Source organism: Coenobita brevimanus, chromosome 30 (genome assembly GCF_032717465.1).
Source record: "Coenobita brevimanus isolate Jiangsu-jjx chromosome 30, ASM3271746v2, whole genome shotgun sequence".
Taxonomy (NCBI): Eukaryota; Metazoa; Arthropoda; class Malacostraca; order Decapoda; family Coenobitidae; genus Coenobita; species Coenobita brevimanus.
The window spans coordinates 582,533-596,688 of record NC_136983.1 but is presented as its reverse complement, the minus strand read 5'-3'; the positions used below and the strand labels follow the sequence as shown (position 1 = coordinate 596,688).

Sequence of the window (14,156 nt, the reverse complement as noted above, 5' to 3'; positions counted from 1 at the left end):
GGTGCTGGGTGGTAACCATATACCCAGCTGATGGGGTAATGCAGGGCCTACTATGGTGGGAGAAAGCTGGCCTTGGGTTCCTTTGCTTCTCCCTGGGCAGCAAAGGGTCAGACTGATTGGTAATTGGGTGTAATGGCTTATAATTAGTCACTGTAGGTAGGTGGAGGCACTCACCATCCACTCACTCATTGTATTGCTACTTTAAGATGCTTCTACACTGAATGTCAAGCCAAATGGGGTTATAACCAAGGAAGGCAGATATTATACAACTTTGTGATAGCCATATAAGTGATATTGTGATAGCCATATAAGCCTAGTGGGTTAAGACACTAGCCGGTGCTTATTAGGCTTGACACTGAGGTATGGTTGGGATTTAGTGGATGTTATGCCACTCAGGGGCAAGTGAGGCTGGCCACTGTTGCCTCATATATTAGGACTGAGTAGCACAGTCCCGGCCCTACACTCCTGATGAGACAAGAGAGGACTGAATGATAGATAGACAGATAGCAAAATATTTTTATTGCTTTATAAAGTAACATTTTGTATGCAAGTTACTTCAGTGTCCCGGCAGCACACGTTGATATTCCCTGCAGATATTAATGAACACAGCGGGTCATTTCATCACCTGGCCATAAACATACGCATCAAAGCCGTCAATTTGGCTTCATTCATTAAAATACCTGTGTGTGTGAGACGATAACATTACGAGTACGTGAGGAAAATTATCCAAGTATTATCCAGTACCATTTTCCTGTATGTGTTTATTACATGCGATATTTTTAACGTTGCAGATGTTGTACTTTGTCACATTTGAACTGTGTCACAAAAAAAACTAAGCTGCCGGCAACATGACATCAGGACCCGAGGCACAGACGAAGAAAAGTGCATGGATCGTGGTTCACAGTAATCGGGTTAAAATGTAATCGGTGTCGAGTGATGATCCCCAGATGTTTACTCCTTCCACCTTAACCTGGCCCAAATATTTATCCAGTGGCTTACTTTACATAGCTTGGTGGCAGGATGAGATATTGCTGTGGCTCTAAATCCTGACATTACCACTTCTTTGTGACAAGCACCATAATGTACTGTTAGGCCACTGGTACAACTCAGCAGTCAGGGTGGAGGGATGGCAATTTGAGGCCAAGTTAAAGTAAAAGGAGTATACGCTAGCTTTTCTTAGTGTATTCATCTAGCTATCTACTGTATAGCCAGACGCCTTAATCCTGAAAGGGGTGGCCACATGCAAATCACCTCCATGTCACCCTGTCCCCTGCCATTTTGCTGCCCTCCCCCCAGCTCACACCCTATATTCACAAGTATACATATTATCCCATTACCACTACCATACCGCATAAAACAATCCATCATTAAAATAAGACTAAAAATCAGTAGGGTATTAATGGCTTACATGATAAATTTGACACAATAACACGTATAACACTCCATAAAAATACCTCATACACTTAGAGTTATTTATCATATCATATATTATCATCATCACCATCAATCATCATCATCTGGACCTCATATGTATCTATCTATCAACGTACTTGCATATGTCACCCTTGGTCACCTAATGGCGGCCCTCCGTGCTGCTCAGTCTGGCAGCCACCTTATTCAGTCCCTTATCTCCAAAGCTGAATAAAATAATGTAGAGATAACAATGATAAAATGGATCTGATGTCCTGATGAGGGTATATGAGTGCCGGCTAAGACACAGGCGCTGATGCTGGTATGGGTGTGGGCGGCACTGATGCTCCGTGTGAGAAGAACCAGAGGGCGGAGTGGATGAGGGTGTCTGCCTCAACGCCAACCTTCCTCAGTGCGTGGTTGTCGGGGTAGAGCTGAAGCCTGTTGAGGGAGAGAATAATCTGCGTATATATTTAAAACTACACTTCTGCAATGCGATATATTTCCTGACACAAACACAAAGGTACAGAGAAGCAGCAAGTTGTAGCAAGAATTAGAGCTTCAGGCTGTTTTATCTGAGGGTATAACTGACAGAATACAGCAGACCCTTGACTTAACATAAGTCAACAGACTAGATATTGGATTTAACAGCCACTGGTTTTCTGTTGGGTATAACAAACAATGTCTATTAAATGGGGGTGGCAATATATGTGACTCCTACCCTTCCTGCTCCAACAAGGAAGTGAAATAAAATGCAAAATGGCCTTATTATGGTTCAAGTTAGAAGTGGGGAGAAAGACAGAGACAGAGACAGATGCAACTGACCGTGTTGTCACCCCGCGTGCCAGCAGCATCTTGTGCAGCATCACGGCCTGTGACGGCGGCACACGACGGTCTTCACTGCCCACCAGCAGCAGCAGTGGCGCCGTCAGGGTGTCCAGGTGGCACATGGGTGACACTGACGCCATCTGACTCAACGTGGCTGCGTCGGGAACCAGCCCGTAGTGGTAGTCATGACCGGTCTCCACAAAACACCTGTGTGAGAGGGATGTGGGAAGGAAATTTACAAATACATTCAATGGCTGGTACTCTTGTATGGAGGCTCCCAAACACCTCTTCCTTAGCTATTTATTCTTTGATATGGCTGCTTAATATTACTTCTACTGAACCTCCATACTTGTACTATCTATCTATCTATAGCCAGATGCCTTAATGCTGTAAGGGGTGGCCACTAACAAATTGCCTCCATGTCACCCTGTCCCCTGTCATTTTGCTGCCCTCCCCCCAACTCGCACACCTCTCTCTCAGATACCTCTCCACTCCATTCTCATCCTCAGTCTCTCTCCCTTAACTGTTACATATATAGTACATTCATTTGCTTGCATTCTTGTCAAGTAAGGAAGCTCCCTAACACCTCTTCCTTAGTGATTTATGTTTGGAAATGGCTGGTAAATATCCCTTTGTAGGATATTTATGCAGAGTATGACGATGTTTGACGTGTTTAACAGAACAGGTGAGTAAGGTGTAATAAACAAAATAAACTGCTTAGGAAATGGGGTTAGGGAGCTTCCTTAACTTCCCTGACCTGTATTCTTGTCAGTTAAGGAAGCTCCCTAACACCATTTCCCAAGTGACTTACTCTGCTTATTCCACCTTTCTGTCCCTGATATTATATAAATAATTCCAATATTGCCATAATCTGCATAAATGATGTACAAAAGGATATTAACCAGACAGAAAAAATAAATAACTGAGGAGAAGGTGCTAGGGATTTTCCTTAACCAAAGAGAGTACATACCTCCACAAACCTCCCATACATATAAGGGAGATGTAGTGGTTTAAGTATTTCCTCCTGCCTATGACCTCCAGAGTTTAAAATGCAATGGGGCAAGATATCTCAAAATGAATGGATCTTGAATTTCTCTCTCTCTCTCTCTGCCTCTCCCTCTCTCTCTCTCTCTCTCCCTCTCAACTTGGAGGGAACAGAATATGATGCCACAGCCTCTTCACCTTAACTTGGCCCAGATTTCTAACTTCTTGCAGCGTATTTCACACCAGTCCGTGGAAGAAAATGACAGTACTGTACTATGGCTCTACATCCTATCCACAGCACTTCTTCGTGACTAGCATCATAATTTAGTGTTAATCTATTTCTACAACTCGGCAGAAATGACTACTACTACTCTACATCCTTCCTTCAGCACTTCTTTGTGACTAGCATTATAATTTAGTGTTAACCTGCTTTTACAACTTTGCACAAACAACAGTACTGTACTATTGCTCTACATCCTCCCCACAGCACTTCTTCGTGACTTGCATAATTATTCAGCATTAATCTACTTTTCCAACTCAACAGAAACGACTGTACTATGGCTCTACATCCTCCCCACAGCACTTCTTCGTGACTAGCATCATAATTCAATGTTAATCTGCTTGTATAACTCAACAGAAATGACAGCTACAACTCTACATCCTATCCACAGCACTTCTTCGTGACTAGCATCATAATTTAGCTCTCATCTGCCTTTACAACTGGGCATTCAAGAGGGAGGGGTGGCAATTTTGGGCCAAGTTAAAGTGACAGGAGTACAGCCAGCCTACTCACAGCTCCGGGTTGTCCTTCACTCCCCACGACGTTACAAAATCAATCGACGGGTTTCTCTCCACTCCGGCTTTGTACAGGGCCTGGGAGGAAAAATAACATGGAGGAAGTGGAGAGTATGAGACTAACTAGGAGTGCGTCTGTGAGTGAGGTGGATGGGGAGAGGGAGAGAGAGAGGATGAGGTGGAGGGACAGGGTGACATGGAGGCGATCTGTTCAAGGCTAACCCCTCTCAGATTAAAAGTGCTTGGTTGTGAAGAGGCGGTGATGAAGTATAAGGAAGGAAGGGCGATAATAATGCAAGGGGAAATATAGAATAATAAAAAGGGAGGAGGAATTAAAGACAGTAATAAAAATGGAAGGAACGGAGTCAGTAATAAGGTGGAAAAAGGAAGGATGGACTCACCAATCCCTTATGTCTGTAGTTCCCACCATAACAGCAATGTTCGTGACCGGGTTGCGGGACACCACAGCCTTGTACGTGTCCTGGGGGGAGGCAGGGGTTAGTAGGCAGGCTGGCAGGGGGGAGGATACAGTAGTAGTAGTACTAGCATTAGTAGTAGTAGCTCATCTGCCTGTGAACCCAATGGACTGCGGGTGACAGTGGTCTTCTGCAATGCACCATCCTCCTTTCTGGGGATAGGGAGGGAGCTGAGGGACGTTTGTATAGCCAGGCAGTGGAGCCGCCTGGTTATATCAGTGCCACCATGGGAAGGCACCCCCCCAGCACCAGGAAGAACGGAAAGCAGAGACGAGGAAGAAAGATGACAATACCGTATATAATGTACGTGATGCTGGCAAAACAGACCTTTTTATCCTATCTATCTATCTATCTATCCTATCTTTATATCTATCCTATATCTATCCATCTTATCTATCTATATCTATCCTACCTATCTATCTATCCTACCTATCTATCTATATGTATCCTATCTATATATTCTATCTATCTATTATCTCTATATCTATCCTACCTCTACCTACCTATCTATCTATATCTATCCTATCTATCTATCTACAGCCAGACACCTTAATCCTGGAATGGGTGGCCACAAATAAATCACCTCCACATCACACTGTCCCCTGTTAATAGCCTACCCTCTCTCCAACTAACACTCCCTTCCCTCTATACCTCTCCACCCCATCCCTCTGCCTCATCCTCGGTCTCCCCCTTCCCCTGCCCCAACCACCTCACTCACAAACACACTCCTAGTTAGTCTCTCATTCTCCAAAATTGATTATTGCCACATATATATTAAAATCTGTCTCAATATTACACTGGGCAAATAAGAAATTGAATTTTTTTTTACTCCTTTCACTGTAACTTGACCCAAAATTCATCCCTCCATCTTGAATGCTGAGTTGCGGCAGTAGAGTTACACTTGAATATGGTGCTAGTCATGAAGAAGTGCTATGGAAAGTGTGCTATGAAGAAGTGCTATGGAAAGTGCTATGAAGAAGTGCTATGGAAAGTGTGCTATGAAGAAGTGCTATGGAATGTGCTATGAAGTGCTATGGGAAGGATGTACAGCCATAGTACTGTCTTTTTCTGCCACTGATCTTCATGCAATACACCGCAAAAGGGTGAAAATCTGGGCCAAGTTAAGGTGAAAGGAGTATATGATAACTGTACGAGAAATGCTGAAAGGTGGATGGATGGATGGATAGATGGATGAGTGGATGGATGGATGGATGGATGAGTGGATGGATGGGTGGATGGATGAGTGGATGGATGGGTGGATGGATGGGTGGATGGATGAGTGGATGGATGAGTGGATGGATGGATAGATGGATGAGTGGATGGATGGATGGATGGGTGGATGGATGAGTGGATGGATGAGTGGATGGATGGGTGGATGGATGAGTGGATGGATGGGTGGATGGATGAGTGGATGGATGGATAGATGGATGAGTGGATGGATGGATGAGTGGATGGTAGTGGGTTTGTGATTGGATGGGGTGGATGGATGGATGAAGAAACAGATGAACAGATGGATGGATGAATGAATGAATGAATGGATGGATGGATGAATGGGTGATGGATGGATGGATGAATGAATGAATGAATGGATGGATGGATGGATGAAGAAACAGATGAACGGATGGACAGACGGACAGACAGATGGATGGATGGATAGGTGGATGGATGGATGAAGAAACACATGAACAGATGGATAGTTAGGTGGATGGATAGATAGGTGGATGAATGAATGAATGAATGGATGGATGGATGAAGAAACAGATGAACGGATGGATAGACGGACAGACAGATGGACAGCAAGGGATAGTCTGAGCCTCACCGGGTGCCGCGCTGCCAGATGGGTCACCAGGAACCCCCCATGTGACCCGCCAACCAGAAACACCTGCTTCTCATCAACCACATCTTGGAACCTGGCGAGAAAAAGAAGAAAAATCAATAAAATAAATAAATAAATAAATAAATAAATAAAATAAATCAAATAAAAGGCATCTACAGGAAGGATACCATCACTATCATCACCATCACTGTTGCCGTCATCACTTTCATCATCATTATCATCACCATCGCTGCTGCTGTTGTTATTTTTGGTCATCATCTTCATCACTATCATTATCATCATCCAAACACCAGCTCCTACACGTGAACTAGGACGAGGTAGGACGAGTGGAGCTGGGTGTAGGGATAGGACTGTAACTGAAGGATGGATAGACAGACAGACAGACAGATAGACAGACAGACAGACACTTTCAACTCCCCCCCACACACACCCACCTTTCCAGACAGCTGCGTGTGGCGAGGTGAACATCCGCGACATCAACATCGCCACAGTGCCCTGGCAGCGACATCACCCCATCCTGGCCGACCCCAAGGGACCCCCGGTAGTTCGGCAGCAGCACACAGAACCCCAGGCGCGCGAAGAAGGCCAGCTGGGCCGAGAATGAGTTCGTGAAGGCCGAGTGCGGACCCCCGTGTGGAATGACAATCAGTGGACGTTTGGGGGAGCCTGTGAGAAGAGCAATGAGTTATACTGTCATCATTATCATCGCTGTTATTGCTGTGGTTATCATCAATGTCCTCCTCAACCTCTGCCTCCTCCTCCTCCTCCTCCTCCTCCTGTTCTTCCTCCTCCTCCTCATCATCATCATCATCATCATCATCAATTGGGAAAGAAGCGAAAAGTTTAGGAATAAGGGATGGCTGGTGTTCACTGCTTACACATGTCACTCACACAGACAGACAGACAGCTAGATAGATAGACAGACACAGACAGATAGATAGACAGATAGACAGACATTCCACGCACCTTGGGGCAGTGATGGTGGCCCGAGATAGAGCACGGGGATGGGTATGTCTGAATATTTTGGGTTCGGGTGTGGGTCTGGGTTGGTCAGGGTCCAGCGCGTACAATAACTCTCAGGCAGGGAACTCGCTGCACTTACTCGGGTTACCTGTGGGGGAGGAAATACATCATTATCATCATCATTATTATTATTATTATTATCATCATCATCATCATAGCTATTATAATCATCATCATCAACATCATCACCACCATCTGTATTATAATTATCATCACTATCATCACCACCACCACCATCAAGTCACCACCATCATAACACCATATAACCTGGCCATGGATTCCTACTCCCCTCAAGTGATAAAGGTGTACCATCCACTCACCTGCTGAACTTTCCTATATGGTGGTGGGGAAGGAGTGAGTCTGGGGACGACGATGAGCTGGGGGGGTTGCCATAGGGACGTCACCTCCAGCAGCATGACGCCCCCACAAGCGTCCCAAACACGCTGACTCACACTGCTCTCCCCCAGGCCTGAGATTTCACCCGATTCTGTGCGATGGGGTGAATATCGTCATCATCATCATCATCACCCGTTATCATCACCATCATCATCACAATTGCTGTCATCATCGTCTCTGTTATCATCATCATCGTCGTGGTCATCATTATTGCCATCATCAACACATCATCATCTTCACCATCATCATCATCATTCACCTCATCACCATCGTCATCACTGTCATTACTGTCATCATCATTGCTGTTGCCATCATCATCATCACCACTGTCATCATCATCATCACCACATCATCATCATCACATCCTAAACCCACATCCCAGTAAACAATGGCATGGCATATACCAACACACACACATCATCGGCAACACAAGCATCGCTGACTCACGGACATCAACGCAGAAGGTAGCGATGCAATCCAGGGCGATGGAGGAGAACACGAGGGAGGCGGAGTCAGGGGCCCAGCACCTCCGGGGTAGTCCTGCCTCGCCGTTGACGCCTCGGAACACCGGCCCGCCTCGACACTCTCTCTCCCGCCCCACCATGTCAATCAGCACCCGCTCCTGTACGAGAATGGCCACGATGTTTGTTGCTGTTGCGGCCCCAAGACTGGAATGTGAACTTGCTGGACTGCAGGATGAGTATTTTTTTTTTCTTAATGCAAGGAAGAAGGAACCCAAGGCCTGAAGCCCACAAGATTCTTCTCTCCAATAAAAAAATAAAATCAAGATAAGAGAGAGCCAACTCCAAGATCCGTTCATTTTGCGATGCCTGGACATGATGCATTTAAAGGAGTGGAGGTCATAGGCAGTAGGAAATACAGAAGTAGACAGTTCCAGAGTTGACCTGTTGGATACATGATGATAATGTTGATGACAATAACAATGATAATGATGATGATGAACGATGATGATGATGATGATGCTAGCCCCCCTCCCCCCCCTGGGTTCTGCGTACCTGCCTGGAGGGCCACTGCATGACACACAGCTGCGCCACCTTGGCATGGGGGCCGCCAACCCCCGAGCGAAGGTAGGCCAGAAGCGTCCCGTCGGGGCTCCAGCGCGGACTTCGGATGTTGTACCCCACACTGCCCAACACCTCTGGGGGCGGAGACGACGGCAGTGTAAGTAGGCAGGGAGGTAGGTAGGTAAGTAGGTAAGTGGGAAGGTAGGTTGATGGGAAGGTAAGTAGGTAGGTACATTAAGTTGGGTTTTGTTAGGTGATGAAGGGAGTGTAAGTAGGTAGGGTGGTAGGTAGATATATTGGTTGGTAGGTAGGTAGGTAAGTAGGTCGCTGGATAAGACTTCACCAATAATACACTGTTTTTTCTTCACTAATACACTCTCACCATTCATTAAAGACACTGATAAAGGAGGGATGAGGAGAAAGGAAGGGAGAGACAGAATGGAGGAAGGGAGAGATGGTGGAGGGAAGGAAGGAGGAAGGGAGAGATGGTTGAGGAAAGGAGGAGGAAGGGAGAGATGGTTGAGGAAAGGAGGAGGAAGGGAGAAATCATTACAAAACGCAGTCAAACACACACGCACCAAAATTGCCATCTGAGTCCAGTTGGAACAGGTGTGACTCCCTGTTGTGGCAGTAGATGAGTCCCAGCCGGTATGGTCGGGACACAAACCCCACCCCCACCACCGCCCACTCCCCCCCACCCACCCCACCACCCTCCCGGCCCGGCACAAAGCTCAACTGGCCAGCGCACAGGCCATCGGGGAGTGGGTGGGCCAAGACTGCCCCACTGGTAAGGTCCAGGATACAAACCACACTCTGTACGAATAATAATAATAATAATAATAATAATAAAACAATACTAATACTACTACTACTACTAATAATATGCTAGTCATGAAGAAGTGCTATTTTTTATTGTAAAGCCATAATATTACTCTGTCAATATTTTTTTTTTTTAATGCAAGGAAGAAGGAACAAGAAATTGACTGCAAGAGGACGCAAATCTGTGCCAAGGCGAAAGGACTAGTCACGAAGAAGTGCTATGGAGGGGAGGTAGAGCCATAGTACTGTCTCTCTCTGGCAATGTGGTACTGAAGGACGGAAAGCTGGGCCAGGTTAAGGTGAGGGAAGTATAGATGAAGGGAGGGAAGTGGTTATAAGCAGTGCCTACCTCACTCTTCTCTTCTAGCTGTTCCCCCCACGTGCCGTAGTGGTCGTACTCCTGCCCTCGTGTGTCATCCTCACCGCTGTAATAATAATGTGTTGTTATTATTATTATTATTATTATTATTCCCTACGTGTCAAGTGGGGTTGGTGGAGGATTAGTGCCCCTCCCTGTAAAACAATTAACTCTAAGCCCTTGGCCACCCCGTCTGGGATACATGGCGTCTGGCAATGAATGAATGAATGAAAAAATTATTATTATTACTATTATTATTAGTTATTATTATTATTATTATTATTTCCTCATGGGGCAATGTAAGACTGGATAATGGATGGATGGATGGATTACTCATACATACACCATCTAATCCTGTGTTATTACTGTATCCTTATTGTGTTGGTATTATTATTATCATTATTTCTGCAATCATCATCATCATCACCACCACCACCACCAGCATCACCACCACCACCACCACCATCATTTACACCTCCCATATTCATCAGCAATACAATAATCCCTACACCACCTTCCTATTAAATCTTTGCACCATCCCAACTTACTTCTTAGGGGGCGGGGCCAGGAAGCTTTTACCCTTGCTGCGTTTCTTCTCAGCGACGTAAACAAGCTTGGTCTCGTTGGGGGAAAACTCTAGACACGAGAATTCTACATCTGCATACACCTGTTAAACCAGAAATAAGAGTCAGTACGGCCTTTGTTCAGAGTTGCACAGGGATCTTCATAGTGCTGCAATATCTCACTTTCAATTCTGTGGATGAGTGTGTGAGGAAGAGAGGTTTGGAAGTCAGTGAGGCTGGGGGACTGACAGGAGATCGAGCTGGCTGGATGAATGTTGTGAGAGGAGGTGCATGAACAGGAGACAGATGCAACAGACAGATAAACAGGAGATAGATATGATAGATAGATAGATAAACAGCCGATAGATGCAATAGATAAACAGAACATTACTCCCAACCTTTCCGTGTTTCTCCGTGGCAGCCAGATCGTATGTCCGTAAAAGCCCATCTTGTGAGGCCAGTGTGATGTGTTCCCCCTCATTCGATGCCTTCCCCTCCACCTTACCCCCTCCACCTCCCCCTCCACCCACCACACATGCCGTTAGCTGACCAGAGGGGCTTGTGCGGCGAAGGAGTCTGTGGATGATGATGGTAATGATTGTTGTCGTCGTCGTCATCATCATCATCATCATCATCATCATCATCACCACCACCACTGCCATCTACATCACCATTGTCATCATTAACATCACTATTTTCAACACCATCATCATCATCACTTTCATTATCAATCATCATCACCATCATTATCAATCATCATCATCATCACCATCATTTTCAACATCATCATTATCAATCAAATGGATGAACCACACTCCCTTACACATAGGTAAAACACACACACACACACACACACACACACATACACACAAATCTACACATGCAGCCACATACACACCTATCCAACTCCAAGGGCTGTCTTCTAATATGGTCAGGAAAGTTACTTAACACCTCTTCCTCATTGATTTATTTCTGATTCTGCTCCATCACCATAAATTTTGATTGGGGAATAAATCACTAAAGAAGAGGTGTTCGGGAGCCTCCTTACCCAATGAGAATACCAACCCCAATGTAATGGATGAACAAATGCCCACCTTTTTTTAAATGCGAAGAAGAAGGAACCAAAGGCCACAAGCCCATAAGACTGTTCCCTCCAAGAATAAACAAAAACAAGATAACAGAGCCAAATTCAAGTCACCTACACGTTTTTGTCGAGGGTGATGGGAGGGAAGGAGACGACATCAGACACACCGTCACGAACGAGGTAGTTGTGGGTCGTAAAGGTACGCTCCTTGGTGGACAGGTTGCGTGTACTCCAAGTCACCTGGAAAATGAAATGGCCATCGTCATCATCCTCCCCCGGGCGTGACAAAATACCAAACTGCCGATCATTTACCAAATTGGCACCGAACTGGCACTTTAAATTGGAAAATATTATAATTTTAATCACCATATGGGTTCATACATACCGTACCCAACTATATGACATCAGGGTAAAACTTTGTGTGTAATTGGACTAAGGTGGTATTATAACAATCAATTCAGAGCAAAAATTTGCTAAAGGTAGCAGAGGTATTTCGTCTCTAGCTCAACAACTTGCCCTGACAGACTTGTTTTGTATAAATATTGATTTACTATGCAAATACAATTATTTGGACTTTAAATCAATATTTATGTAAAACAGACGTCTGTCAAGGTGTGTTGACAATCTGAAGAGGAAATAACTGCTAACTTTGAACATTTTAGCTGATTTTTTATTAGCAGTTATATTAAGCCAGGATTTTCAACTGTATTTCAGATAATTAGGCGTGTATGAACCTATATAGTGATAAAATTTACAATATTTTCCAATTTAAAGTACTGATTCAACAAATGACTGCCAATTCGGTATTTCATCACACCGTCCTCTCTCCACCTCACGCACCCCTTCCTCATACATTTCTCCACTCCATCCCTACATCTCATCCTTGGTCTCCCCCTCCACCTCACACACATACTGTACAATCTTCCAGACAGTCTCTCACTCTCTGTTCTCTCCACATGGCCAAACCATCTCAAAGTATTTCTCCTAACACTTTCAGTTACATCCCCATCAACACCACAATATCCTACTTCCTCATTTGTCTGTCACTCCATGTAACTCCACATCCACATCAATACTACAATGCTCCTTTATTTCCAGACTTATGTGTCTGTCTCTCCACATAGCTCCACATCCACATCAACATCATTATGCTCCTTTACTTCCTCATTTATGTGCCTGTCTCTCCATTCAACTCCACATCCACACCACAATGCTCCTTTATTTCCCCATTTATCTGTCGGTCTCTTACCTCTACCAAAACCTCCCTGTCCGCCTCCGCAGTGCTCACTATCCTGGCATCCTTCACCTCACCCACGCCCGCCACCTCCCTCAGCACCTCCAATGCACGTTCCAGCATCTGTGTGGATGGTGGTGGTCATGGTAGGTGGCAGGGAGGTGAAAAGAATGGAAAAGGAAAAATGGGGGGGGGTAAATTTGCCGTTTTGGACAACACCTCTTTGGAAGAAGAAATCATAACTTAACCAAACCATATATTAACTACCCTAACCTAACCTAATCTATGACTCTTACCCTAATCTGAGCCGGGGTAAGTAGTAGCTCCTGCATAATAAAGAAAGTGGCAGTGTTGTCCGAAAGCTCAACGGTAGGTACCAAACGGGGATTAAGGCAGTCATGGTGGATAGGCAGCAGGGAAGTGATAAAAGAGGAATGTTGTGAACACTGAAGGTAAAAGTTGTAAGAGCCCAACCAATAAAGACCTAGGAAAAGATTATAGTGTGACCTCTGGGAAGGGACACTATTGACGGGTATGGTAAGAGAGGTCAACCCTTTCAATCAGGGGTGGGGGGTGATCTCATACTAAGTTCACCGGCTATTACAGTATTCCCTGTTGCTGCTGAAGAGACAAGCCAGCGTCGAATGTAATGATGATGTGACATCATCCTGAGTCGCAGTATAATGTAGCCACTAAACTGACCCCAGGCGGCTTACCCACAGCTATCAATGGGTTTATTTGGTAGAGCTGATTCATGGAAATGTATTACTCCCTATTCTTTATCAGTTCTTTATATCTTAGACTAGATTTACCCTAGAATAGATGAAGCCACTCCGGCAGATCTTCTTCTTATTATTTCTTTAGTTATCGTTCGCCTTCGTAACACAAGGATCCGAGTTAACCTCCAAGGATTGGGTATATAATTATTTACCCTGAGTGAAACATTTTCAAAGAGATGTAATATTATATTAGGAATGTATTTCAAAATAAATATAACATTTTAAACTAGCATTGTTGCATGAAACAAGGAACTTATTGAGCACATTAGAGAAGCAGAATCCGGTTAAATGAATAATTATCCAAATACCCATTATGACGCACTCCACAGAGAAGTCAAGTTATCTTCAAATCATCATTTGTTTGTTTATTTTATTTTACATATGTCTTAATAATCTGTTTTATGCGAAAGATCGCACATGAAAAATCATGCAAACTATACCCCGTGGACTAATCAATGTGTGGACACCGATGGCTTATCCAGGACTGGGGATATTTTTTTAGCCTTATCATATGCAACGATATTTAGATAAGTAAGGAGAAGCAT

At 44.6% G+C, this 14,156-nt stretch overlaps 1 protein-coding gene across 1 annotated transcript; it reads right to left on the bottom strand.

Annotated features, from left to right (window-relative positions):
• Positions 1 to 571: 571 nt before the first annotated feature.
• LOC145395158 (acylamino-acid-releasing enzyme-like) lies at positions 572 to 12,955 on the bottom strand. The gene is made up of 16 exons (XM_080268853.1): positions 12,848 to 12,955; positions 11,717 to 11,838; positions 11,045 to 11,090; positions 10,913 to 11,014; positions 10,500 to 10,618; positions 9,943 to 10,018; positions 9,353 to 9,587; positions 8,766 to 8,908; positions 8,197 to 8,371; positions 7,674 to 7,840; positions 7,297 to 7,441; positions 6,765 to 6,996; positions 6,313 to 6,403; positions 4,419 to 4,498; positions 2,236 to 2,445; positions 572 to 1,851 (listed from the first exon to the last, which is right to left on the bottom strand). The coding sequence occupies exons 1-16, from the start codon at positions 12,953 to 12,955 to the stop codon at positions 1,710 to 1,712; spliced, it is 2,193 nt and encodes a 730-aa protein (XP_080124979.1). The 3' UTR covers positions 572 to 1,709.
• Positions 12,956 to 14,156: the final 1,201 nt, after the last annotated feature.